Raw genomic sequence first — 24,668 nt, 5'->3', positions numbered from 1 at the left:
ACTCCTTAGTACATTTTAACATATTTCTAGCGTGTATGGAAATGTGACCATCCATTTATAGGTTAGGTGTTCGTCTTTTAGATGAAGTTTACACGCTCTGTAAACATACAACAAAAGAATTTTAAGTTTTAATATTCAAGGGTTTTGATACATGGTCATTTTAGATTATATTCGCACAGTTAGTTTTCGTTTATTTGAAAGTTAATTTTGTCCAGCTAAAAAGGCCATTCGTCACACTGTGCGGCACCTCGAAACGCGTTGGCATTGGCCAAGCCGGAATCCGTCTGCTGTAGCCGCGGTCTGATTGGTCCACGTTTTTCGCTAGTAACTCGTTGACAAAGCCGCGGAGTTTTGAAAAATTTGTCCCAACCGACCTTGGGAATTACCTCTTTCATGTAAGTACAACATTTTTGGGACACCCTGTATATTGCTCTGCGTTTCATAAATTGATATGGCTAATACTGAACAGAGATGGACCGTCTACAACTGAATACAGTTTTGTCTGTTCGGGCTGTCGGGTGTAAACCTTGTCTTAATGGAAGGAATTTCCCAATACGGGAAATTCCCGATACGCTATCAGTGTGTCCTCTGACCCCCTGATGAAGCTAGATGCAATGTTTGCGAAACGTTGGGGAATTCCTTCCATTACGTCACGGCTTACACCCGACAGCCTCAACAGACAAAACTGTATGACACCGGGCCGTGAAAGTCTCTAACCTCTGATTACAACTGATTAGATATTAAAACTGACCCAAACCACACATGCTTCCTGGGATAGCGGCTGAACGCTTCCCTGCGCAACCAGCAATAATGGTTGTTAAGGACTGAGTTAATTATTATGTTCTATGTTAATTCTTATATAAGTTAATTTCTATGTTCGAGTTGAGAGTTAATTGGAAGATGGAAAGTATACTCTGTTAGTGTGGAACCCCGCGACAAATATGCAGGGGTAGGGGTAGATTAAATAGGAGAAACCACGAGAAAACGGGAGAGTCGTGCTAGTAGAAGGCAAATGGAATGGTCGCTTCTGTGAGTAGTCACCGACTTCCGTCAATATCGTCAGGTATGAAAGAGTTCCAAGAGATCGTGGGTCGGACCATCACTCAGTGATCACCTTGGGTCATAAAAGGAGTATGGTCGACATTTAGGAAACTAAATGTGTAGTGAGCGACCCATGATGGGGAACTATTACCTGAGCCCGAACAGGTAGAATAATACACCGTCAACAATAGTGAGCCGGACCGTCACTCAGTGACCACCTTGGGTCACAAAAGGAGTACGGTTGCCATATGGGAAACTGTATGTGCGGTAGGCGGCTCACAATAGTTGGCGATACCTGAGTCGGACCGTCACTCAGTGGTCACCTTGGATCATGAAAGGAGTACGGTTAACATATGGGAAACCATATGTACCCCAGACGACTCAGGATGGTTGCTGCTACCTGAGCTTGCGAAAGGGAAACGATATACGGTGACTCGGGAAAGTGACCTGCCTATGGTTGGCAACAATGGTCATTAATAATAACAAATAAATATGGATCAACGGTAATTCTGATTTACACTTTTCTCGCTATGCAACCCGCTGAATCTCAATTATGTGACCTGAGGGAAAGGTTATCGATAAACTTGTACAGCATATCTAATAATAGCGTTAACTGCTTAAAACTAGTAGGAGGGATCCAGTATAATAATGCGTACCCGCGGCAACGAACATCCAGACTTCAGTTGAGCGTCTCCTGTCGCGGCCGTTGCACTTTCGACGATCTTATTTAGTAACCAGTGATAATTAATAGTTCGGGTGTTGAACCGATAGAATATTGCAAACTGAGCTTATTGCGAAATAAGCAGTTTTCCAGGAACTTCGAAGAGATTCGAATAATCGCAAAATGCGTCAATTGTCGTTGACATCTTTCGCTGGCGTCGTGCTCGTCGTTTTGTTCTTCGAAGGTGGCCAGGCTTCCGACGTGGCTGTCAATCCTGCCAACCAACCGGTCAATACAGCTGCAGGTGAATATTGTTCTTCTTTCAACTCTTTCGAAACAATGAACACGTATGTCTGTTCCTCGATGAAATTTACGTAATGCTTGCTTCCCATACAAAGTACGAACGCAGTCGCGAGTTCGATATTTGGGGATGGGTTCGGATTTCTTACCAGGAAGCTCTTGGTTTCAGTATTGTCTGAAGTTGTGCCTGTTAACGGGGTCACAAAGCCACCGTCGATGTGTTGCGTGACTGGTCTCCACAGGAACGATTACACTGTCACGCCGGGCATAGGAGTCCACAAATTTGTCAAACAACCGATGACGTGGAACGCAGCCCGAGACACCTGCATTCGAGACGGAGGTAATTTTCTTCCTGCGACAGCCATAACGCTGTGAAGCACGGCAGAATCTCAGTACAGTAATTTCTCGATATATGTCGCAAATACTTGGCTGATAATAGTCACAGTACTATCCCCACTGCCGCGGGTTACAGCCCGTGAGAGGCCACGAAGATCGAGAGCCTTCGGACGCCGATTAGTGTAAACATAATACGGGTCGGGTACGATGTTCACGCGAATAAAAGAATAACAGTATCTCCTGCACGATATGTGTCGCAGGCAAGACCCGCGTTGTTGACATATATCGAGAAAACACGGTACAAACTTCGAGATTGTTGATTATGATTGATTCAATGTACTGGGTCAGTGGATCCAAAAAGTATTCGAACACTGAAAATCCGAAATTTTCAGTACAGATCTATACATATAACGTATTTTTTAAATTTCCTATATAAGCCCGCAAAAAGGAAGTAGTAAACGATAACTTGTAGCACGTTCTCTGTAATTCTGAACAATTGTAATTTTTACAAAATCTTTTTCACTTCATGTAGCAAGCTGATTGTTTCAACCTTTTCAAAAAATCCAAGTTGTACGATTCAAAATTGAAAAAGTGATCGTCCTTTTGATAGTGGACGAATATTACTGTGAGATACTGTAAAGTCTAGTCTAAATGAATAATTGTATCCAGTGAATGGTCGGCGAAAGTAATGTGTTAATTAGCATCGTCATATTCGCGCACGGTGCCTTGTGAGGGTTGAAACGTCCGGTAAAAGCGGCTGATTACTGTTTATTTTGACAATGTTTCACTAGTCACGAGACAAAGTTTCGAAGACGTAGAACGGGAATAAATGACAATTATCTCGCAGCTCAATTGGCCGTGATTAATTCGGATGCGGAGGAAACACTCTTACGATTCTGGAAGAACCAGAATTCGGTGAACAGTGTTTGGATGGGCGTCCACGATCATTTCGAGCGAGACTGGTGGGTGACTTTAGCGGGCGAGCCACTCGCTACGATGGGTTACAATCTATGGGCTCCGCACCAGCCTGCCTACAATGATAATAATGAACACTGCGGGGTGCTTTGGAATGACCAGGACAAAGGCATAGAGAACACTCGGTGCAATTGGAAATTTTCGTTCTTCTGCGAAATCAATCTGTGCTAAGATGCAGAGTTTGTTGCTCGCATGTTAACCGGGGAGACCGATCGCGAATCGGACTAGTGGGCATAAGGAAGTCGGCCCGTAGAGTGTCTGAACCATCCAGATAGGGATGTAATTATAAATGAGTTAGTTTTTGTTCAGCTAGTGAGGGGTACATATGTAACAGAACCTAAATAAAGTGCATAAAGTGAAACAATGTTATTCATCGCCACCTGTCATCGCAATAAGTTATTTCTCGTTAGAAAGCCAACTCCAGGATTAGGTCGGGAAATACTGATTGGCGTGCCAACGCCTCCTATTCAGTGAACTTCGTAGTTTAATTAAGACCCTGTCCAGATCAGGCGTTTTATGCGCGTTTTGAAGTACCGGGCAAAGGCGTCGCCACCCATTTTATTTTGGGTCCACATGGAGCCCGCGATTTTGGCTGCTGTTTTCTTTCGAATGATAGGATGGCGACGCCTTTGTACCGGCACCTCGAAACGCATGTTTTATGCGCGCAGCAGACAGATTCCGGCGCAGCGACATGTCCTGGTGAGCGTGGCGTTGGCATTGGCCAAGCCGGAATCCGTCTGCTGTAGCCGCGGTCTGATTGGTTAGAACAAAACTTGTATAGGAAAAAGTGAAGCAATTATGCTTCCTACACGCGAATTTAAAATAAAATACTGTTATTTCACATAACGCATTCGAAATTATTTCTTTTCGTCGCGAAGTTCGAGAACCAATTACACGGGAGATACAAAAATCATTCTGAACCTGCCAGTGAAAATAAAAGATTGAACTGAAAAATAATGGAACAGCATTATACTTACATATATAAATACAACTTTAACTTCGGGTACCCGAATATTGCAAACTTTCGGGATCCCGACCCGACCCGACCCGATCATTGCCCGACTTGACCCGAGGCTCGGGTACCCGCACACCCCTAGTAAGAAGCTGTCTATCTTAGTACTTGACGATACTTATATCTACTTCCGCCCCCAATTCACGATTCTCTCCCTTCGTCATTTTCGCTTTTTGAGAGGAGTTTTCGAAATGGCCTAGGGGCTGTCATTGGCGGAATTGAACGGTGTTGTCCCTGCCAAAACTCACTCTCATTTATTGATAGTACCGTAGTCGTGAGGGTGACTCGAGCGGACCGTTCCTTGTATTTGGGAGATGACCATAGCAGACAATAAAACAAGGAAGCGTTTCGGACCTGGCTAGATATTTTGATGTTAAAAACGCGATGAGTAGGATAATAAATAGTTGTGTCCCATGGCTTCGGGGATTTATTATAGCTATGTCATAAACGGCAGTTTATTTGGATTCGCAGGGTTGTACACGGACCCGTCTCGGTGATCGTGTTAGAACCGTTTTTTTTTCAATTCTATTGTTTAACAAGGTGAGGGCGCAGATAACCCAAGGACGGTCCGAAAACCGTTAAGCGATTGGGTGGAGGGGATCGCGTCGCGATAATCATCGATAATAAAAAATACATAAGGATCAATAGTAATTCTGATTGACACTCCTCTCCTCGCTATGAAACTCGCCGAATCTCAATTATATGACCTTCCATGGAAACTCGATAGCAGAATGTAATAATCATCAAACAAAGAGAACAATGTAGAAAACGATATGGACGTCCTAGCTCGATTTGAAACGAGTGAATGGTCAACGATAAGCATAACTCACAATGGCGATAATCGACTGCTTAAAACTCGCGGGAGGGATCCAGTACGATTGTTCGTACTCGCGGCAACGAACATCGAGAGTTCAGTTGAATGTCACCTGTCGCGGCTGTTGCACGTTCGACGAACTTAATTAGTAACCAGTGATAATCAATTGTCCGAGTATTGAACTCATAGAATATTGTAAACTGAGCCTACCGCGAAATAAGTAGTTTTCCTGGAATTTCGAAGAGATTCGAATAATCGCAAAATGCGTAAGTTGTCGCTGACATCTCTCGCTGGCGTCGTGCTCGCCATTTTGTTCTTCGAAGGTGGCCAGGCTTCCGACGTGAATGTCGAAACTGTCGAGATCGGCGGTTCCAACAATCAGACTAATAACTGTACAGGTGAATATTGTTTTAGTTGCAACTTCTCTCGGTTTCGGAACAATGAACACACGTCTGTTCTTCGGTGAAATGTAGGTAATGCTTGCTTCCCATGCAAAATACGAACGTAATCTCGAGTGCGATAGTTGGAGATGGGTTCGGATTTCTTATCACGCTTGGTTTCAGGATGTCCAGCCACAAAGACCTTCAATATATATAATGTTGTGCGTGTTGATGAACTCCGAAAAAAGATGTTCAGCTTCCCAGAAAGTTATTGCGTGAATAAGTTCAACAAGAAAGATTATGTTATCACACCGGGCATAGGAGCCCACAAGTTATTCAATAGAGTGGTGAAGTGGTACGAAGCCCGAGACATTTGCGTGCGAGACGGAGGTAATTTTCTTCCTGCGATGGACATTACAGTATTTCGTTAGAATCTCAGTACAGTCATTTCTCGATATATGTCGCAAATACTTGGCTGATAGAAGTCGTAGTACTAACCCCACTGCCGCGGAGTATAACGCATGAGAGATCACGAAGGTCGACAGGCCTCGGTCCGCGAGGAGTGTAAACATAACACGTGTCGGGCACGAAGTTCACGCGGATGGGAGACTAATAGTATCTCCTGGACGATATATGTCGCTGGCAAGTCTGTTGACATGGATCGAGAAAACACTGTACATACTTTGAGATTGTGGAATATGATTGACTCATTCTACGGGGTCAGTGGATCCAAAAAGTATTCGACCACTGAAAATCTCAGTTCCGAAATTTTCAGTACAGATCTAAAAATTGCATTTTTGAAAGTTTCGGTATAGTCCCGCACTAAGAAAGTAGAAAACAATAGCTTGTAGAGCGTTCCCTGTAATTCCAAATAATTGCAACCTTTTAGAATTTTTTCACGTCATGCAGTAAACTAATTGTTTCAACTTTTCAAAAAAATCTCAGCCGCGTGATACAAAATTAAAAAAGTGATCGTCCCTTTAACCCCTTAACTTGTACGCTCGAGTTAATTCGAGCGCGCAAAACAGGCCAAACGGTGCACACTCGAGATAATTCGAGCGGCGTTGTACTTTATGCTGCTATAATTTTTCACACTCGAATATAATCGAGAATTGAAAATAACAATGTGAAAGCAACGAAAAAAAAATCGTTTTATTGATATTTATCATTTACATGGGATTGTAAGCTATAACACTTATTTATTCAAGAATAAAATATAGCCTTTTTCCATGGAACAAAAGCGCAGTATATCAAAATTCTCCACAAAAAATTGATTTATTTTGGCCGGTTTTTTGTTTTTTTAAACTGTGCGTTAAGGGGTTAATAGTGGGCAAATATTACTGTGACAGACTGTAAAGTCTAGTCTAAATGAATAAATGTATCCAGTAAATTGTCGGCGAAAGTAATGTGTTAATTAGCATGGTCATATTCGCATACGGTACATTGTGAGGGTTGAAACGTCCGGTAAAAGCAGCTGATTAGGAGACAAAGTTGCGAAGACGGATGTCGGGAATAAATGACAATTATCTCGCAGCTCACTTGGTCGTCATTAATTCGGATGCGGAGGAAGCACTCATCAGAAGGTGGATGGGCAATAATTCGCTGCAAGATGTTTGGGTAGGTGTCCACGATTTGTTCTTTTGGGACATGTGGGTGGCTATAACGGGCGAGTCAGTCTCTTCTATGAGTTATGATCCATGGGCTACGGGCCGGCCTAGCAAGCTGGTTAGTAATAGTCACTGCGGGGTGCTTCGGAAAATCCCGACAAAAGGCGTAGACAACTCCTGGTGCTTCTTTACATATGCGTTCGTCTGCGAAAAGAAGCTGTGCCCTGATGCATAATTTGTTGCTCGCAAGTTAACCGGGGTGACCGATCGCTAATTGGTCTAGCGTGCAGAAGGAAGACGGCCCGGAGAGGGTCTGAACCGTCCGGATAGGGATGTAATGATAAATGAGTTAGTTGTCGTTTAGCTGGTGAAGGGTACATATGTAACAGAACCTAAATAAATTGCATAAAGTGAACCATTGTTATTCATTACCACCATTCAGCACAATAAGTTAATTCTCGTTAGAAAGTCAACACCAGAATCGCGTCAGGAAATACTGATTGGTGTGCCTACGTCTCCTGTTCAGTGATTATAATATTAGGTGGACCCCCGTACGTAATCAATTATTTTGAAATCCCCAACAAGCTTTGTAGTAAATTCAGGTTTTCATTTCTTAATTTATTATAAAGTCTCCATCGTTATCATGTACTGTTTGCCATCTTTCCTGCAAATTTTCAATCCCCCTCTTATAGAAGTCCAGGGTTCGTCAAGCAAAATATGACTCAAGGTGCCTCCTTGCATCTTCTACAGGAGTGAATGTTTTATTTCTTAAATGATGCTCCAGAGGTGCGGTAAAACTTCCATCGTAACACCTTAACATCGGGCAGTCGCTGTAACGCTCGTAACACCGTTTGTAACGCCGTATAAGTTCGTAAAAACGTGAAGAATTGCGTCGTCCAAGTTTACAGTCAAGTTTCGTCGCAGTAAAATAAACTTGTAAAACCAACGACTCTTACATTCCTTTCAATCAGTTCAGTTTTTCGTTAATTCGAAAACGAACACGAGCAGCGCGAAACGAACGTCGCGGCATCGCTCAACAGTTACATTCGCCAAAAAATCCGCAACGGTGCGGTCCCCCCGCGTTAAAAACGCTAACCGAGAAAATAACAATGGTACGGAAGCATGATCGGCACTTAGCACGCGGCAACGTGGTTTCTCAGCTGCTTAGCTCTCTTGTTGTTCGGCAGCGTGTTCCGATCGTTTGTCCGGCAGCAGGAAATACTCGAAAGTACTCGATTTCTTAGGCAATGGTTAATAATCGACTATCCCGGACTGAATTCGGCGGCACAGTGCCCTACTTCGCGAAGACTCGCCTAACGCGGAAGCGAGGCGTCCCCCACTATCCTAGTTTTCCCTGCTCCTAATTTGTCTGAGATGGCCCGCGATGATTGGCCATTCCAAAAAAACCAAATTGATAAGTATGCACAATGCATTGCAGGTCCAAAATTTGTGTTCCAGCAAGATAATGTTGCCGTACACACGGCAAAAATTATTCACGAATATTTTTCAAAAGAGAAAATTCCTGTTTTGGAATGGCCGGCGTGCTACCCGGACTTACATATAATTGAGAATTGTTGGGGATTATTATGGGAGTGTAGTTGACCATGTGGACCCAAGGCTTCTCGATAATTCTTGTATACTTAATTTTGGATCAGCTTCCGCTAGAGATTTTAGGGTGTCATTATCAAATTCAACTGGTCGTCCGCTTCGAGGCCTGTCAGAGAGATCAATAATCACCAGCAGCAAACCTTCTGAACCAACGTTGACACTCGTTGACCTTCAATACATCTCCATAAACATCGGAAATTATCTTGGTTGTTACCGTTCCATTGAATCCCGCATGAAAATGAAAAAGTATGCAATGAGGAATATGATCCTCGGAAGGTACGAGCGCCGCCATTTTATAACAGGGTTGTAAAAAAATTATACTTTTTAGAATATTTTGAACACAGGCTGCTTTACCGAAATCTGTAAAAGAATACGTGTTCCTCTTCAACGATCGGTACAGAACTAAAGGCAAAACAAATTTTTTTGGAAATAATTGATTACTTATGGGTACCTCTAATATATTATATTATAATATATATTTAGGTGAGCACGTATTATAACACGAACCGCACAAAATCCAAATAAATTCAGTCTCGTCTTTTTTATAAAACATCATGTCTTAGTCAGTTTCAAGACTCAGTGGGTTGAGTATTAACACCAAATATGTATAAATATATACTAAACTATAAAGTTCAAGAATAATTCTAATTTATAATTCTTCTGCTCGGAATGAAACCCGCCGAATCTCTAATTGTATGATCTTTCATAAGAACTCGATTGCACAATGCTATAATTATTAGCGATAAATGCCCTCTAAGATAAGGAATTCCAGCGTGTCAGTAAAATCACCAAACATCACAGCTGACGAAAGAAATAATGAATGGTCGAAGTCGATATCTTTTTACAGAAGATATTCCTGAAGCGTGTTATTCAAAACGTGGACGCTCTGACCCACAAAAACATGTTGAAAAAAGTATTATAATAAAGTACAAAACGATACGGACGTTCTGGTTCGATTTCCAGCTATCTCCGTGTGAAAGGTTAACGATCAACTTGTACAGCTGCTGGAGAATTTTAGGAGAGGTCCAGTATAATAGTGCGTATCCGCGGCAACCAACGTCTATAGTACGGTTGATCGTCTCCTGTCGCGGGTCTTGCACGTCCGACGAACTGAATTAGTTACCAGTGATAATTAATTGTCCGGGTGTTGAACCGATAGAATATTGCAAATTATTTGCGGAAGAAGTAGTTTTCCTAGAACTTCGAAGAGATTCGAATAATCGCAAAATGTGTAAATTGTCGCTGACATCTTTCGCTAGCGTCGTGCTGGTCGTTTTGTTCTTCGAAGGTGGCCAGGCTTCCGTCGTGGCTGTCAATCATGCCAACCAACCGGCCAATACAACTGCAGGTGAATATTGTTCTTCTTTCAACCCTTTCGAAACAATGAACACGTATGTCTGTTCTTCGATGAAATTTACGTAATGCTTGCTTCCCATACAAAGTACGAACGCAGTCGCGAGTTCGATATTTGGGGATGGGTTCGGATTTCTTACCAGGAAGCTCTTGGTTTCAGTATTGTCTAAAGTTGTGCCTGTTAACGGGGTCACATATCCACCGTCGATGTGTTGCGTGACTGGTCTCCACAGGAACGATTACACTGTCACGCCGGGCATAGGAGTCCACAAATTTGTCAAACAACCGATGACGTGGAACGCAGCCCGAGACACCTGCATTCGAGACGGAGGTAATTTTCTTCCTGCGACAGCCATAACGCTGTGAAGCACGGCAGAATCTCAGTACAGTCATTTCTCGATATATGTCGCAAATACTTGGCTGATAATTGTCACAGTACTATCCCCACTGCCGCGGGTTACAGCCCGTGAGAGGCCACGAAGATCGAGAGCCTTCGGACGCCGATTAGTGTAAACATAATACGGGTCGGGTACGATGTTCACGCGAATAAAAGAATAACTGCATCTCCTGCACGATATGTGTCGCAGGCAAGACCCGTGTTGTTGACATATATCGAGAAAACACGGTACAAACTTCGAGATTGTTGATTATGATTGACTCAATGTACTGGGTCAGTGGATCCAAAAAGTATTCGAACACTGAAAATCCGAAATTTTCAGTACAGATCTGTACATATAACGTATTTTTTAAATTTCCTATATAAGCCCGCAAAAAGGAAGTAGTAAACAATAACTTATAGCACGTTCTCTGTAATTCTGGACAATAGTAATTTTTTCAAAATCTTTTTCACGTCATGTAGTAAGCTAATCGTTTCAACCTTTTCAAAAAATCCAAACTGTACGATTCAAAATTGAAACAGTGATCGTCCTTTTGATAGTGGACGAATATTACTGTGAGATACGTCTAGTCTAACTAACTAAATGTATCCAGTAAATTGTCGGCGAAAGTAATGTGTTAATTAGCATCGTGATATTCGCATACGGTACATTGTGAGGGTTGATACGTCCGGTAAAAGCAGCTAATTACCGTTTAATTTGACAATGTTTCACTAGTCACGAGACAAAGTTTCGAAGACGTATGACGGGAATAAATGACAATTATCTCGCAGCTCAATTGGCCGTGATTAATTCGGATGCGGAGGAAGCACTCTTACGAAGCTGGAAGAACCAGAATTCGGTGAACAGTGTTTGGATGGGCGTCCACGATCATTTCGAGCGAGACTGGTGGGTGACTTTAGCGGGCGAGCCACTCGCTACGATGGGTTACAATCTATGGGCTCCGCACCAGCCTGCCTACAATGATAATAATGAACACTGCGGGGTGCTTTGGAATGACCAGGACAAAGGCATAGAGAACACCCGGTGCAATTGGAAATTTTCGTTCTTCTGCGAAATCAATCTGTGTTAAGATGCAGAATTTGTTGCTCGCAAGTTAACCGGGGAGACCGATCGCGAGTCGGACTAGCGGGCAAAAGGAAGACGGCCCGGAGAGTGTCTGAACCGTCCAGATAGGGATGTAATGATAAATGAGTTAGTTGTTGTTCAGCTAGTGAAGAGGACAAATGTAACAGAACCAGAATCGCGTCAGGAAATACTGATTGGTGTGCCAACGCTGACTGTTCAGTGATTATAGCAATGATCTTGCTTAGAATGAACTTCCAAGTCTAATTAAGACCTTGTCCAGATAAGGCGCTTTATGCGCGTATCGAAGTACCGGACAAAGGCGTCGCCATCCATTTTATTGGGTTCACATGGAGCCCGCGATTTTGGCTGCTGTTTTCTTTCGAATGATAGTATGGCGACGCCTTTGTACCGGCACATCGAAACGCATGTTTTATGCGCGCAGCAGACAGATTCCGGCGCAGCGACGTGCCTGGTGAGCGTGGCGTTGGCATTGGCCAAGCCGGAATCCGTCTGCTGTAGCCGCGGTCTGATTGGTCCGCGCTTTTCGCTAATAACTCGTTGACAAAGCCGCGGAGTTTTGAAAAATTTGTCCCGACGGACCTTGGGAATCACCCCTTTCAAGGAAGCACGACATTTTTGGGCCACCCTGTATATTACCCTGCGTTTCGTGAATTGATATAGCTAATACTGAACAGATATGAAACAACTACAACTGAATAGATATTAACGCTTCGAACGCCAAACTAGAATCCCCAAAAATTTCATAAAATCGAAGTAAGTTATTTAATGAAATAAAAATTGCAAAAAATTAAATGTACGATACTGAGTAATCCTCCAACTTTCTTGCATGTTACAGATCATAATTAGGTTTAGTACAATGAATGTATCAACGTAGAAATTCTTTTTAAAACCCGCACAAATAATTCCGTCAGCCACATATGGCCGACGTGGCGTTCAACCTGTTAAAACTAACCCAAAACACACATGTGTTCGTTTTCGAATGAACGAAAAGCTGAACTGATTGAAATGAAATAGAGGCGTTGTTGGTTTCATTATTTTATTTCACCTCGCAGGGTTGTAAACGGACCCGTCTCGGTGATGGTGTTAGAACCGTTTTTTTTTCAATTCTATTGTTTGACAAGGTAAGGCGCAGATAACGCAAGGACGGTCCGAAAACCGTTAAGCGATTCGGTGGAGGGGAACGCGTCGCAATAAAAATCAATAATAAAAAATACATATGGATCAATCGTAATTCCGATTTACACTCTTCACTCTACGAAAATCGCTGAATCTCAATTATATGACCTGAGTGAAAGGTTATCGATAAACTTGTACAGCATATTTAATAATAGCGATGATCGACTGCTGAAAACTAGTAAGAGGGATCCAGTATAATAGTGCGTACCCGTGGCAACAAGCATCGAGAGTTCAGTTGAGCGTCTCTTGTCGCGGCCGTTGCACGTTCGACGATCTTACTTAGTAACCATTTATAATTAATTCTCCGGGTGTTGAACCGATAGAATATTGCAAACTATTTGTGGAATAAGTGGTTTCCCTTTAACTTCGAAGAGATTCGAATAATCGCAAAATGCCGTGTAAATTGCCGCTGACATCTCTCGCTAGCGTCGTGCTCCTCGTTTTGTTCTTCGAAGTTGGCCAGGCTTCCGACGTGCCTCTCGAAGCTTTGGAGATCCGCAATTCCAACGACCAGACTAATAAATCTGCAGGTGAATATTGTTTTAGTTGCAACTCTCTCGGTGTCGGAACAATCAACACGCGTCTGTTCATCGGTGAAATTGACGTAATGCTTGCTTCTCACGCAAAGCGCGAACGCAATCGCGAGTTCGATAGTTGGAGATGCGTTCGGATTTCTCACGAGGAAGCTGTTGGTTTCAGAATATTCGGATACACACACGACAAACGGTGACAGCATTCATCACGCTCTAAACTTGGCGTTTTATATTAACACGGTCCCAAACACGGTGTTCAGATGTCCACAAGGTTCTTGCGTGAATAATTTCAACAGGAGAGATTATGTTCTCACGCCGGGCATAGGAGCCCACAAGCTTTTCAAGCAGAGGGTCACGTGGAATGTAGCCCGAGATTTGTGCATGCGGGACGGAGGTAATTTTCTTTCTGCGACGGCCATCACAGTATTTCGTTCACGTCTCTCACATTGAAACACGTTAGAATCTCAATACAGTTATTTCTCGATATTTGTCGCAAATACTTGGCTGATAGAAGTCGCAGTATAACCGCGGAGTATAACCCGTGTGTGGTCACGAGGATTGAGAGGCTTTGGAAGCCGAGGAGATTAACTTCTGGACGATATTTGTCGCTGGCAAGACCCGTGTTGTTGACAAATATCGAGAAAACACTGTACATACCTCGAGATCGTCGACTATGATTGACTCATTCTACGGGGTCAGTGGATCCAAAAAGTATTCGAACACTGAAACTCTCAGTTCCGAAATTTTCAGTACAGATACAAAAAACTGTATTTTTAAAAGTTCCGGTACAGCCTCGCTCAAAGAAAGCAGTAAACAATTAGTACGTTCTCTGTAATTCCGAACAATTGCAAATTTTTCAAAATTTTTGCACGTCGTGCAGTCAACTAATTGTTCCAACTTTCAAAAAAAAAAAAAAACCCCCAGTTGCATGATTGTAAAATTAAAAAGGTGGTCGTCCTTTCAATAGTGGACGAATATTACTGTGACAGACTGTAAAGTCTAGTCTAAATGAATCAATGTATCCAGTAAATGCTCGGCGAAAGTAATGTGTTAATTAGCATCGTCATATTCGCATACGGTACATTGCGAGGGTTGATACGTCCGGTAAAAGCAGCTAATTACTGTTTAATTTGACAATGTTTCACGAGTCACGAGACAAAGTTGCGAAGACGGATGGCGGGAATAAATGACAATTATCTCGCAGCTCAATTGGCCGTGATTAATTCGGATGCGGAGGAAGCACTTTTCCGAACCTGGAGGAGCGATAATTCGCTGGGAGGTGTTTGGATAGGCGTCCACGATATGTTCCAGGAAGACTGGTGGGTGACTACAACGGGCGAGCCACTCGCTGCCATGAGTTATAATCTATGGGCTAAGGACCGGCCTGACAACGTTGGAAAAAAAGAACACTGCGGGGTGCTTTGGAATGAACCTGCAAAAGGCATAGACGACTGCCCGTGCGAGTGGAAATATGCGTTTGTCTGCGAAATTAATCTGTGTGAAGATGATGAAATTGTTGCTGGCAATTTACCGGGGACAACAATCGCGAATGGTACTAGCGAGCAGACGGAATACGGCCCTGAGTTAGGAGTTATTCAGCCGGCGAAGGGCACAGAAATAAAAGAACCTAATTAACACTAGAACGACCGGAGCAGTCAAAATGACTGGTTCCTAATTTTTTCTTTTACAATTACTGAAATTGTAAAAATGTTTTCATCGGAAATTTTTTAATGGACCTCTTCATTGAAGCACATATTACAATAAAAGTTGTATCAAGTCTGAATGGGCACAGTCTTGTCACTGTTACAAAGCAATACACGTCAGTCGCATTTATTGCTCGATCGTTCTAGTGTTAAGGTACATAAAGTGAAAAAATATTATTCATTACTTATTATTACTTTTATTCTTAATCATCGCAAATGTCCCGTCGGAGGGCGCTTGTGTTGTCAGGGTGGCGATTGTATGATTTTCTGGGCAACCAATAATAATTATCATTAACGTAAAAAAATGTATGAATACATAATAAACCGTATAACCTAATAATATTTCTGATTTACTCTCTTCCTCTCGGCATGAAACTCGCCGAATCTCAATTATACATATGATCTGGCATGGTAACTCGATTGCACAATGTAATAATCATCAGAGGTACACTACCTCTCAAAAGTATCCAGACACTTGCGAAATATGTATTAGCATTGCATAAACGTTATTTCAGTAACTAAAATCGATTTTTATTAGTTTCTTATGAAAGTTCTAACGTTTTAAATTAAAAATTACTTATGCGGAACTACACTAAAATTGAATACGAGATTCATCGACATGTCAGTAACTGCTTTTTGAGGTAAGAAACAGCTGGGGTCACAGCTCACGCATAATATAAAGAATTGACGGAGTTGACCTCTTCTTAAAGGAATTATTTCTGAAGCGCGTTATTAGAATCATAGAAGAGTATAAGATACCACTGACGCAGGGATACATCGTGAAAGCAAAAAAAGAAACACGTGTGAAAGGTTAACGATAAAGGTATACAGCATGACTTACAATTTTATTAATCGATCGATGGAAAATCGTTGAAGGGATCCAGTATAGTAGTGCATACCCGCGGCAAACAACATCGAGAATTCACTTGAGCGGCTCCTCTCGCGTCCGTGACATGTCCGACGAAAATAACTAGTGACCGGTGATAATTAATCTTACTAGCGTTAAACTTGTTGTGATCGATTGAACGACACATGTCATCGGCCGCAAGACAAACGTTCTCGCGGTGCTCCGCGCGCAGGTGTGGATCGACGATTTCCGAACGATCGAGGACATTGGACGAGTATATATTGCCACGATTCGGGGAAACGCCCTAAGTTTTTTCGCGAACTCGCACGCACGCGAACGCACAAGAAATTTACCAAAGCTAACTTTATAGTCTAGCCGTACGCATAAACGTACTTTAGCTCTTGTTGCGAAGTAAATAGTTATCCGGGGAAGAGATTCGAATAATCGCAAAATGCGTCAATTGTCGCTGACATCTTTCGCTAGCGTCGTCCTCGTCGTTTTCTTCTTCGAAGATGGCCAGGCTTCCGTCGTGGCTGTCGACCTTGTCAACCAACCGGTTAATACAACTGCAGGTGAATATTGTTCTTCTTTCAACTCTTTCGAAACAACGAACACGTATGTCTGTTCCTCGATGAAATTTACGTAATGGTTGCTTCCCATACAAAGTACGAACGCAATCGCGAGTTCGATATTTGGAGATGGGTTCGGATTTCTTACCAGGAAGCACTTGGTTTCAGGATTGTTCGAAGTTGTGCCTGTTAACGCGGTCCCAAACACGGTGTCCGTAGGGCCAAAGTCGATGTGTTGCGTGACTGGTCTCGACAGGAAAGATTACACTGTCACGCCGGGCGTAGGAGTCCACAAATTTTTCAAACAAGCGACGTCGTGGAACGTAGCCCGAGATATCTGCGTTCGAGACGGAGGTAATTTTCTTCCCGCGACAGCCATTGTGGTATTGCATTCGCGCCTCTCACATTGAAGCACGTTAGAATCTCAGTACAGTCATTTCTCGATATATGTCGCGAATGCTTGGCTGATAAAAGTCGCTGTACTATCCCCACTGCCGCGGGCTATAACCCGTGAGGGGCCTCGAAGATCGAGTGACTTCGGACGCCGAGTAGTGTAAACGTAACACGGCTCGGGTACGACATTCACGTGGATGAAAGAATAATAGTATCTCCTTGACGATATTTGTCGCTGGCAAGACCCGTGTTGTTGACATGTATCGAGAAAACACTGTACATACTTCGAGATCGTTGAATATGATGGACTCATTCTACGGGGTCAGTGGATCCAAAAAGTATTCGAACACTAAAAATCCTTGTCCCGAAATTTCCAGTACAGATGTACAGGGTGTATAAAAATTATATGTCACGACCACCATAGCGTGATTCTACACCTCTGGATCGGTGGAAATCTGTTTAAAAAATGCACCGCAAAATTCACCTTGACATTGGAGATCAAGGTGAAAGTGTCGAAAAATTTCTTTCATTACATCGTATAGTACTCATCACTCAAATTTTTCGACGCTGACCTTAATTTTCGAGGTCAAGGTGAATTTTGCGGTGCGTTTTTTTCACAGATCTCCACCGATCCGGAGGTGTAGAATCATGCTATGGTGGTCGTGACATATAATTCGTATACACCCTGTACAATACGCATTTTTTAGATTTTCGATATAGTCCCGCACAGGGAAAGTAGTAAACAATAGCTTTTAGTACGTTCGTTGTAATTCCGAACAATTGCAACTGTTTCAAATTTTTTTCTCGTCATGCGGTAAACTAATTGCTTCAACTTATCAAAAAAATCTCTGTGCCGTGATTCAAAATTAAAAAAGTGATGCTCATTTTAAAAGTCGCTGAATATTTCTGTGATAGGCTGTAAAGTCTAGTATAAATGAATAAATGTATCCAGTAAATTGTCGGCGAAAGTAATGTGTTAATTAGCATCGTCAGATTCGCATAAGGTACCTTGTGAGGGTTGAAACGTCCGGTAAAAGCAGCTGATTACTGTTTAATTTGGCAATATTTCACGAGTCACGAGACGAAGTTTCGAAGACGTAGAACGGGAATAAATGACAATTATCTCGCAGCTCAATTGGCCGTGATTAATTCGGATGCGGAGGAAGCACTTTTCCGAAGCTGGAAGAGCACGAATTCGCTGGGAGGTGTTTGGTTGGGCGTCCACGATCTGTTCGAGAAAGGCTGGTGGGTGACTGCAACGGGCGAGCCACTCGATGCTATGAGTTATTATCCATGGGCTAACGCCTATCCTAACGATGCGTATAATTACAATCACTGCGGCTCGCTTTGGGCTCAACCGGCAAAAGGCATGATCAACTACCGGTGCGACACGAAATTTGCGTTCATCTGCGAAATTGACCTGTGTGGAGGTGCAGAAGTTGTTGCTGGCAATTTTGCCGGGGACACCAATCGCAAATGGGACTAGCGGGCAGAAGGAAGTCGGCCCTGAGATTGGCTGAACCGCTGTCCAGCCGGCGAAGGGCACAGAAATAAGAGAACCTAAATAATGTACATGAAGTGATAAAGTGTTATTCCTTACTTATTATTACTTTTATTCTTATTCTTCGCAAATGTCCTGCTAGAGGGCGCTTGTGTTGTCAGGGTGGCGATTGTATGATTTTCTGGGCAACCAATAATAATTATCATTAACGTAAAAAAATGTATGAATACATAATAAACCGTATAACCTAATAATATTTCTGATTTACTCTCCTCCTCTCGGCATGAAACTCGCCGAATCTCAATTATACGTATGATCAGGCATGGTAACTCGATTGCACAATGTAATAATCATCAGAGGTACACTACCTCTCAAAAGTATCCAGACACTTGCGAAATATGTAGTAGTATTGCGTGAAAGTTATTTCAGTGCCTAAAATAGTGACTAAAATCGATTTTTATTAGTTTCTTATGAAATAGCTAACGGTTTAAATAAAAAATTACTTAATAATAATATTGCTTTATTCAGCCTTACGGCCAAGAATTGGACTCGGTTTACAATAACCTATAATTACCTCAAAATAACTATCTTATCCACGCATTAATTCTCTCTCTCTCTCTCTCTCTCTCTCCCCTTCTCTCTTCGACTCACCCATCCCTACCCTGACTACTCTACCTATATTCTGCCTGTTCCTATTCTTATTCCGATTATTGCACCATTTCCTACCCTGTTATCTTTGGTTTACGTTTCCTTATATTACATTTATATTTCTGCTCGCTTATCCCCCTTCTTTCTCAGCTTTTGAAGTCACGCTTCAACATTTGAATCTATCCTCCCACTCACTATGTCCTCCATCCTGATCCTTCCCTCCATTTCCCTGCATTCTCTTGTTAGATGCTCCAGATTGCCATACCTGTCCTCACACAGGTCGCATCCTCTTGCTTCGTCTCCCAGCCAGTATTTGTTCTAATTTTCTGCATTTCCGCAACTTACTCGGGCTAATAACTTTTGACTTTCCCCTCTTCCCTCCTTACTAATAAAAAATTACTTATGTGGACACTACACTAAAATTAAATACGAGATTCATCGACGTTTCAGTAATTGCCTTCTGAGATAAGAAACACTTGGGGTCACAGCTTTCTTAGTTTATAATGAAACGGCTAACGTTTTAAATTAAAAATTCCTTATGCGGAACTACACTAAAATTAAATACGAGATTCATCGACATGTCAGTAATTGCCTTTTGAGATAAGAAACACCTGGGGTCACAGCCGTCGCAGAAAATACAGAATTGATAAAGTTGATATCTTTTTGAAGGAATTATTTCTGAAGCGTGTTATTAGAATCATACACGAATATAAAATATCACTGACCCAGGGATACATCGTGAAACCAAAAAAAAAAAAAAAAAAAAGAAACAGGTGTGAAAGGTTAACGATACAGTTATACAGTATGACTTAGAATTTTAATAATCGATCGGTGGAAAATCGTTGAAGGGATCCAGTATAATAGTGCGTACCCGCGGCAACCAGCATCGAGAATTCAGTTGAGCGGCTCCTCTCGCGGTCGTGGCATGTTCGACGAACATAATCAGTGACCAGTGGTATTTAATCTTACTAATGTTGAACTTGTTGCGACCGATTGAACGACACATGTTATCGAAGATCGAAAGCCTTCGGACGCCGATGAGTGTAAACCTAATACGGGTCCGGTACGATGTTCACGTGGATGAAAGTATAATAGTATCTCCTGCACGATATATGTCGCTGGCAAGTCTGCTGACATGTATGGAGAAAACACTGTACATACTTCGAGATCGTCGACTGTGATTGACTCGTTCTACGGGATCAGTGGATCCAAAAAGTTTTCGAACACAGAAAATCCGAAATTTACAGTACAGATCTATATAACGTATTTTTTAAATTTCGTACATAAGCCCGCGAAAAGGAAGTAGTAAACAATAACTTTTAGTACGTTCTCTGTAATTCTGAACAATTGTAATTTTTTCAAAATCTTTTTCACGTCATATAGTAAGCTAATTGTTTGAATCAGTCCAAAATCTCAGTAGTACGATTCAAAATCGTTAAAGTGATCACCGTGGGTGAGCGCGTTAGTTGATCGGCTACCACCAGTGAGGTCGCGGGTTCGATTCCCGGCGGCGGTGCCCTCATTTTTCCCGAGATCCTACAATATCTATCAATAGTAATTCGGATTTACACTCTTCTCGGTATGAAACTCGCTGAATCTGAATTATATGACCCGAGGGAAAGGTTATCGATAAACTTGTGCAGCATATTTAATAATAGCGATGATTAACTGCTTGGAACTAGTAGGGGGGATTTAGTATAATAGTGTGCGTACCCGCGGCAACCAACATCGAGAGTTCAGTTGAGCGTCTCCTGTCGCGAACGTTGCACGTTCGACGATCTTACTTAGTAACCAGTTATAATTAATTGTCCGGGCGTTGAACCGATAGAATATTGCAAATTATTTGCGGAATAAGTGGTTTTCCTGGAACTTCGAAGAGATACGAATAATCGCAAAATGCGTAAATTCCCGCTGACATCTCTCGCTAGCGTCGTGCTGGTCGTTTTGTTCTTCGAAGTTGGCCAGGCTTCCGTCGTGCCTCTCGAAGCTTTGGAGATCCGCAATTCCAACGACCAGACTAATAAATCTGCAGGTGAATATTGTTTCAGTTGCAACTCTCTCGGTGTCGGAACAATGAACGCGCGTCTGTTCTTCGGTGAAATTGACGTAATGCTTGCTTCTCACGCAAAGCGCGAACGCAATCGCGAGTTCGATAGTTGGAGATGCGTTCGGATTTCTCACGAGGAAGCTCTTGGTTTCAGAATATTCGGTTACACAAACGAGAAACGGTGTCAGCATTCATCACGCTCTAAACTTGGCGTTTTATATTAACCCGGTCCCAAACACGGTGTTCAGATGTCCACAAGGTTCTTGCGTGAATAATTTCAACAACACAGATTATGTTCTCACGCCGGGCATAGGAGCCCACAAGCTTTTCAAGCAGGTGGTCACGTGGAATGCAGCCCGAGATATGTGCATGCGGGAAGGAGGTAATTTTCTTTCTGCGACGCCCATTAAAGTATTTCGTTCACATCTCTCACATTGAAACACGTTAGAATCTCAGTACAGTCATTTCTCGATATATGTCGCAAATGCTTGGCTGATAGAAGTCGTAGTATAACCGCGGAGTATAACCCGTGTGTGGTCACGAGGATTGAGAGGCTTCGGAAGCCGAGGAGATTAACTTCTGGACGATATTTGTCGCTGGCAAGACCCGTGTTGTTGACAAATATCGAGAAAACACTGTACATACTTCGAGATCGTTGAATATGATGGACTCAATCTACTGGGTCAGTGGATCGAAAAAGTATTCGAACACTGGAAATCCCAGTTCCGAAATTATCAGTACAGATCCAAAAACTGCATTTTTAAAAGTTCCGGCACATCCCCGCACAAAGAAAGTAGTAAACAATATAACTTTCAGTACTCTCTCTGTAATTCCGAACAATTGCAACCATTTCAAAATTTTGTTCACGTCGTGCACTAAACTAATTGTTTCAACATTTCAAAAAAAAATCCCAGTCGCATGATTCAAAATTAAAAAAGTGATGGTCATTTTAAAAGTCGCTGAATATTACTGCGATAGACTGTAAAGTCTAGTCTAAATGAATCAATGCATCGAGTAAATTCTCGGCGAAAGTAATGTGTTAATTATCATCGTCATATTCGCATACGGTACATTGTGAGGGTTGATACGTCCGGTAAAAGCAGCTAATTACTGTTTAATTTGACAATGTTTCACGAGTCACGAGACAAAGTTGCGAAGACGGATGGCGGGAATAAATGACAATTATCTCGCAGCTCAATTGGTCGTGATTAATTCGGATGCGGAGGAAACACTCTTACGAACCTGGATGAGCAATAATTCGCTGGGAGGTGTTTGGATAGGCGTCCACAATATGTTCCAGGAAGACTGGTGGGTGACTACAACGGGCGAGTCACTCTCTGCTATGAGTTATCATCCATGGGCTAAGGATCGTCCTGACAACGCTGGAAAAATAGAACACTGCGGGGTGCTTTGGAATGAACCTGCAAAAGGCATAGACGACTGCCCGTGCGAGTGGAAATATGCGTTCGTCTGCGAAATTAATCTGTGTGAAGATGCAGAAATTGTTGCTGGTAATTTATCGGGGACAGCAATCGCGAATGGTACTAGCGAGCAGACGGAATACGGCCCTGGGTTAGAAGTTATTCAGCCGGCGAAGGCACAGAAATAAAAGAACCTAATTAACACTAGAACAACCGGAACAGTCAGAATGACTGGTTCCTAATTTTTTCTTTTACAATTACTGAAATTGTAAAAATGTTTTCATCGGAAATTTTTTAATGGACCTCTTCATTGAAGCACATATTACAATAAAAGTTGTATGGAGTCTGAATGGGCACAGTCTTGTCACTGTTACAAAGCAATACACGTCAGTCGCATTTATTGCTCGGTCGTTCTAGTGTTAAAGTACATGAAGTGAAAAGATATTATTTATTACTTATTATTACTTTTATTCTTATTCTTCGCAAATGTCCTGGCATAGGGCGCTTGTGTTGTCAGGGTGGCGATTGAATGATTTTCTGCGCAACCAATAATAATTATCATTAATATAAAAAAATATATGAATACATAATAAACTATATAACCTAATAATATTTCTGATTTACACTCTTCCTCTCGGCATGAAACTCGCCGAATCTCAATTATACTGAAGGAATAGGGTTATTGTAAAGGCGGATGCCTTCTTTTGTGATCTCTTATGCTGATTAGTGCCGCGGGTCTGTATATGTTAGAGCGATAAGGTAGAAACGGGACAAGAGATATCCCTCGGATATCCGTCGGTAATCGCAATCTTTACGATGTTTGCGATAGTCATCAGAAAACTCAAGTGGCACCCGTGCATCGACACTTCTTGTGTAGTAGATCTGTCTGACGCTTGCCGTGCATCATAGCGTTATCCTTTGAAACGATGATTTTTTTTATGTGCAATTACGGTTTGAAAAAGAGAAATCACTTTGTACGATTTTTATAATATCTTATATTTATGTTATTCTTATGATCTTCAATAAATATCGAAACACAATTGGCGTCGTTTTATTCTCCGTTTATTTCGCAATATGCTGCTTTTGAAGTTTTGTTAATATCACTCCTACTTTCGTTTTTACGAGCATCTTTGCAAGCCTCTGCAAATTCGCTGATTCGGCCCGGTGGTATTCTTCGCTTAGGTACGCTCCTTTCGCTCGGTATTAAAAGGGTTAAGGCGGTCGATGGTTACCGTCGTGTCTTTCCCGCGCACGCGAATCTTGAAATTCTTCCCGTTACGAGAGATAACTGTGAAGGGTCCTTCGTACGCATTTTGTAACGGGGTACGCGTTGCGTCTGTACGCAGGTATACGTGCGAGGCGGTCGCTAGGTCTTTGTAGACAAACACTTTGTTGCCACCATGACGCGATCCCGGCACCGGGCGAACGTCGCGGAAGTGTTCGCGTAACTGTCTCACCATGCTCGCGGGGTCTTCGTTACTCGGTGTGTTGGTAAAAAATTCGGCAGGTAGCCGAACGCTCTCTGCGATAGACGGAGAATCGTGCATTATTGGCAATTTATGCTTGTATGTTTTTAATCAGAACAATATTGTTAAGACGAACGAGTTGTAGAGCTTGTTCCGATCGAAATGAGTCCAAACACGACATCATTTGGACAGTCTTTAATGAGACTGTGATTTTTATCGTAACATTACGTATCAGTGAAACTTGTTCGATTACACTCGAATTTGACCTCGTTTTCATCAGGAAAATCCCCTCCATACGCTCGTCACAATTTTATGAGGACATATTGAAAAATCTAAAAGTTTAAACTTTCATTCGTGCGCGATTCTCCATCCGCTTACATTGTATGTCGTCTGTCGCCGCTGGGTCTTTGATGCTCGGCGCTCGGCAAAAGTTATTCGAAGATTTATTCGAAGCCTTCGAATAAAAGATACAGATAAAAGATGAAAAAATTATTCGAAGTTCGAATAAATCCGCTTCGAATAAAAAAAATTATCTTTATTCGTCGGATAAAAGTATTTATCCGATACTCGTCGGATAAAGATACTTTTTTTATTCGAACCTTCGAATAACGAATAAAAATATTTTTATCTTTTATACGTTATTCGAAATTTTTATTCAGATAAATATTTTGCCCGACTCTGCCTAAAAGTAGTACGGGCAACGCATCGGTCCAACGTTGCGTGCCGTGGCACTTTTTAGCAGCTTCGAGCTGTCTATGGAAGCGCTCGACCATGCGGTTTGTCCGCCGGATGA

The 24,668-nt window shown here is 42.2% G+C and overlaps 5 protein-coding genes across 8 annotated transcripts in view; all 5 read left to right on the top strand.

Annotated features, from left to right (window-relative positions):
* LOC143353744 (uncharacterized) overlaps positions 1 to 15,313 on the top strand; it is a 164,363-nt gene extending 149,050 nt beyond the window's left edge. For 2 of the 3 annotated variants that reach the window (XM_076787291.1, XM_076787289.1), the window contains exon 6: positions 14,485 to 15,313. In XM_076787291.1, the coding sequence (XP_076643406.1) occupies positions 14,485 to 14,915 (431 nt within the window). In that variant the 3' untranslated portion in view covers positions 14,916 to 15,313. Of the gene's footprint in view, positions 1 to 11,255; positions 11,696 to 14,484 lie in introns of those variants that run through there. The other variant, XM_076787293.1, reaches the window with a different exon arrangement.
* Positions 1 to 24,668, top strand: part of LOC143353754 (hemolymph lipopolysaccharide-binding protein-like) — a 69,478-nt gene that overhangs the window by 21,945 nt on the left and 22,865 nt on the right. The window lies entirely within an intron of this gene.
* Positions 1,687 to 3,557, top strand: LOC143353760 (hemolymph lipopolysaccharide-binding protein-like). Its single transcript, XM_076787323.1, has 3 exons — positions 1,687 to 2,006; positions 2,172 to 2,342; positions 3,186 to 3,557. The coding sequence occupies exons 1-3, from the start codon at positions 1,886 to 1,888 to the stop codon at positions 3,482 to 3,484; spliced, it is 591 nt and encodes a 196-aa protein (XP_076643438.1). The 5' UTR covers positions 1,687 to 1,885; the 3' UTR covers positions 3,485 to 3,557.
* LOC143353757 (C-type lectin mannose-binding isoform-like) lies at positions 16,167 to 18,443 on the top strand. Its single transcript, XM_076787320.1, has 3 exons — positions 16,167 to 16,402; positions 16,568 to 16,753; positions 17,923 to 18,443. The coding sequence occupies exons 1-3, from the start codon at positions 16,282 to 16,284 to the stop codon at positions 18,276 to 18,278; spliced, it is 663 nt and encodes a 220-aa protein (XP_076643435.1). The 5' UTR covers positions 16,167 to 16,281; the 3' UTR covers positions 18,279 to 18,443.
* On the top strand, positions 20,678 to 23,019 carry LOC143353752 (uncharacterized). The gene is made up of 3 exons (XM_076787301.1): positions 20,678 to 20,973; positions 21,143 to 21,370; positions 22,182 to 23,019. Exons 1-3 carry the CDS (start codon positions 20,838 to 20,840, stop codon positions 22,595 to 22,597), a joined length of 780 nt encoding a protein of 259 aa, XP_076643416.1. The 5' UTR covers positions 20,678 to 20,837; the 3' UTR covers positions 22,598 to 23,019.

The sequence above is a fragment of the Halictus rubicundus genome, chromosome 4 (genome assembly GCF_050948215.1).
Source record: "Halictus rubicundus isolate RS-2024b chromosome 4, iyHalRubi1_principal, whole genome shotgun sequence".
In the NCBI taxonomy this organism is placed as follows: Eukaryota; Metazoa; Arthropoda; class Insecta; order Hymenoptera; family Halictidae; genus Halictus; species Halictus rubicundus.
This window is presented reverse-complemented; position numbering and strand designations above follow the sequence as displayed.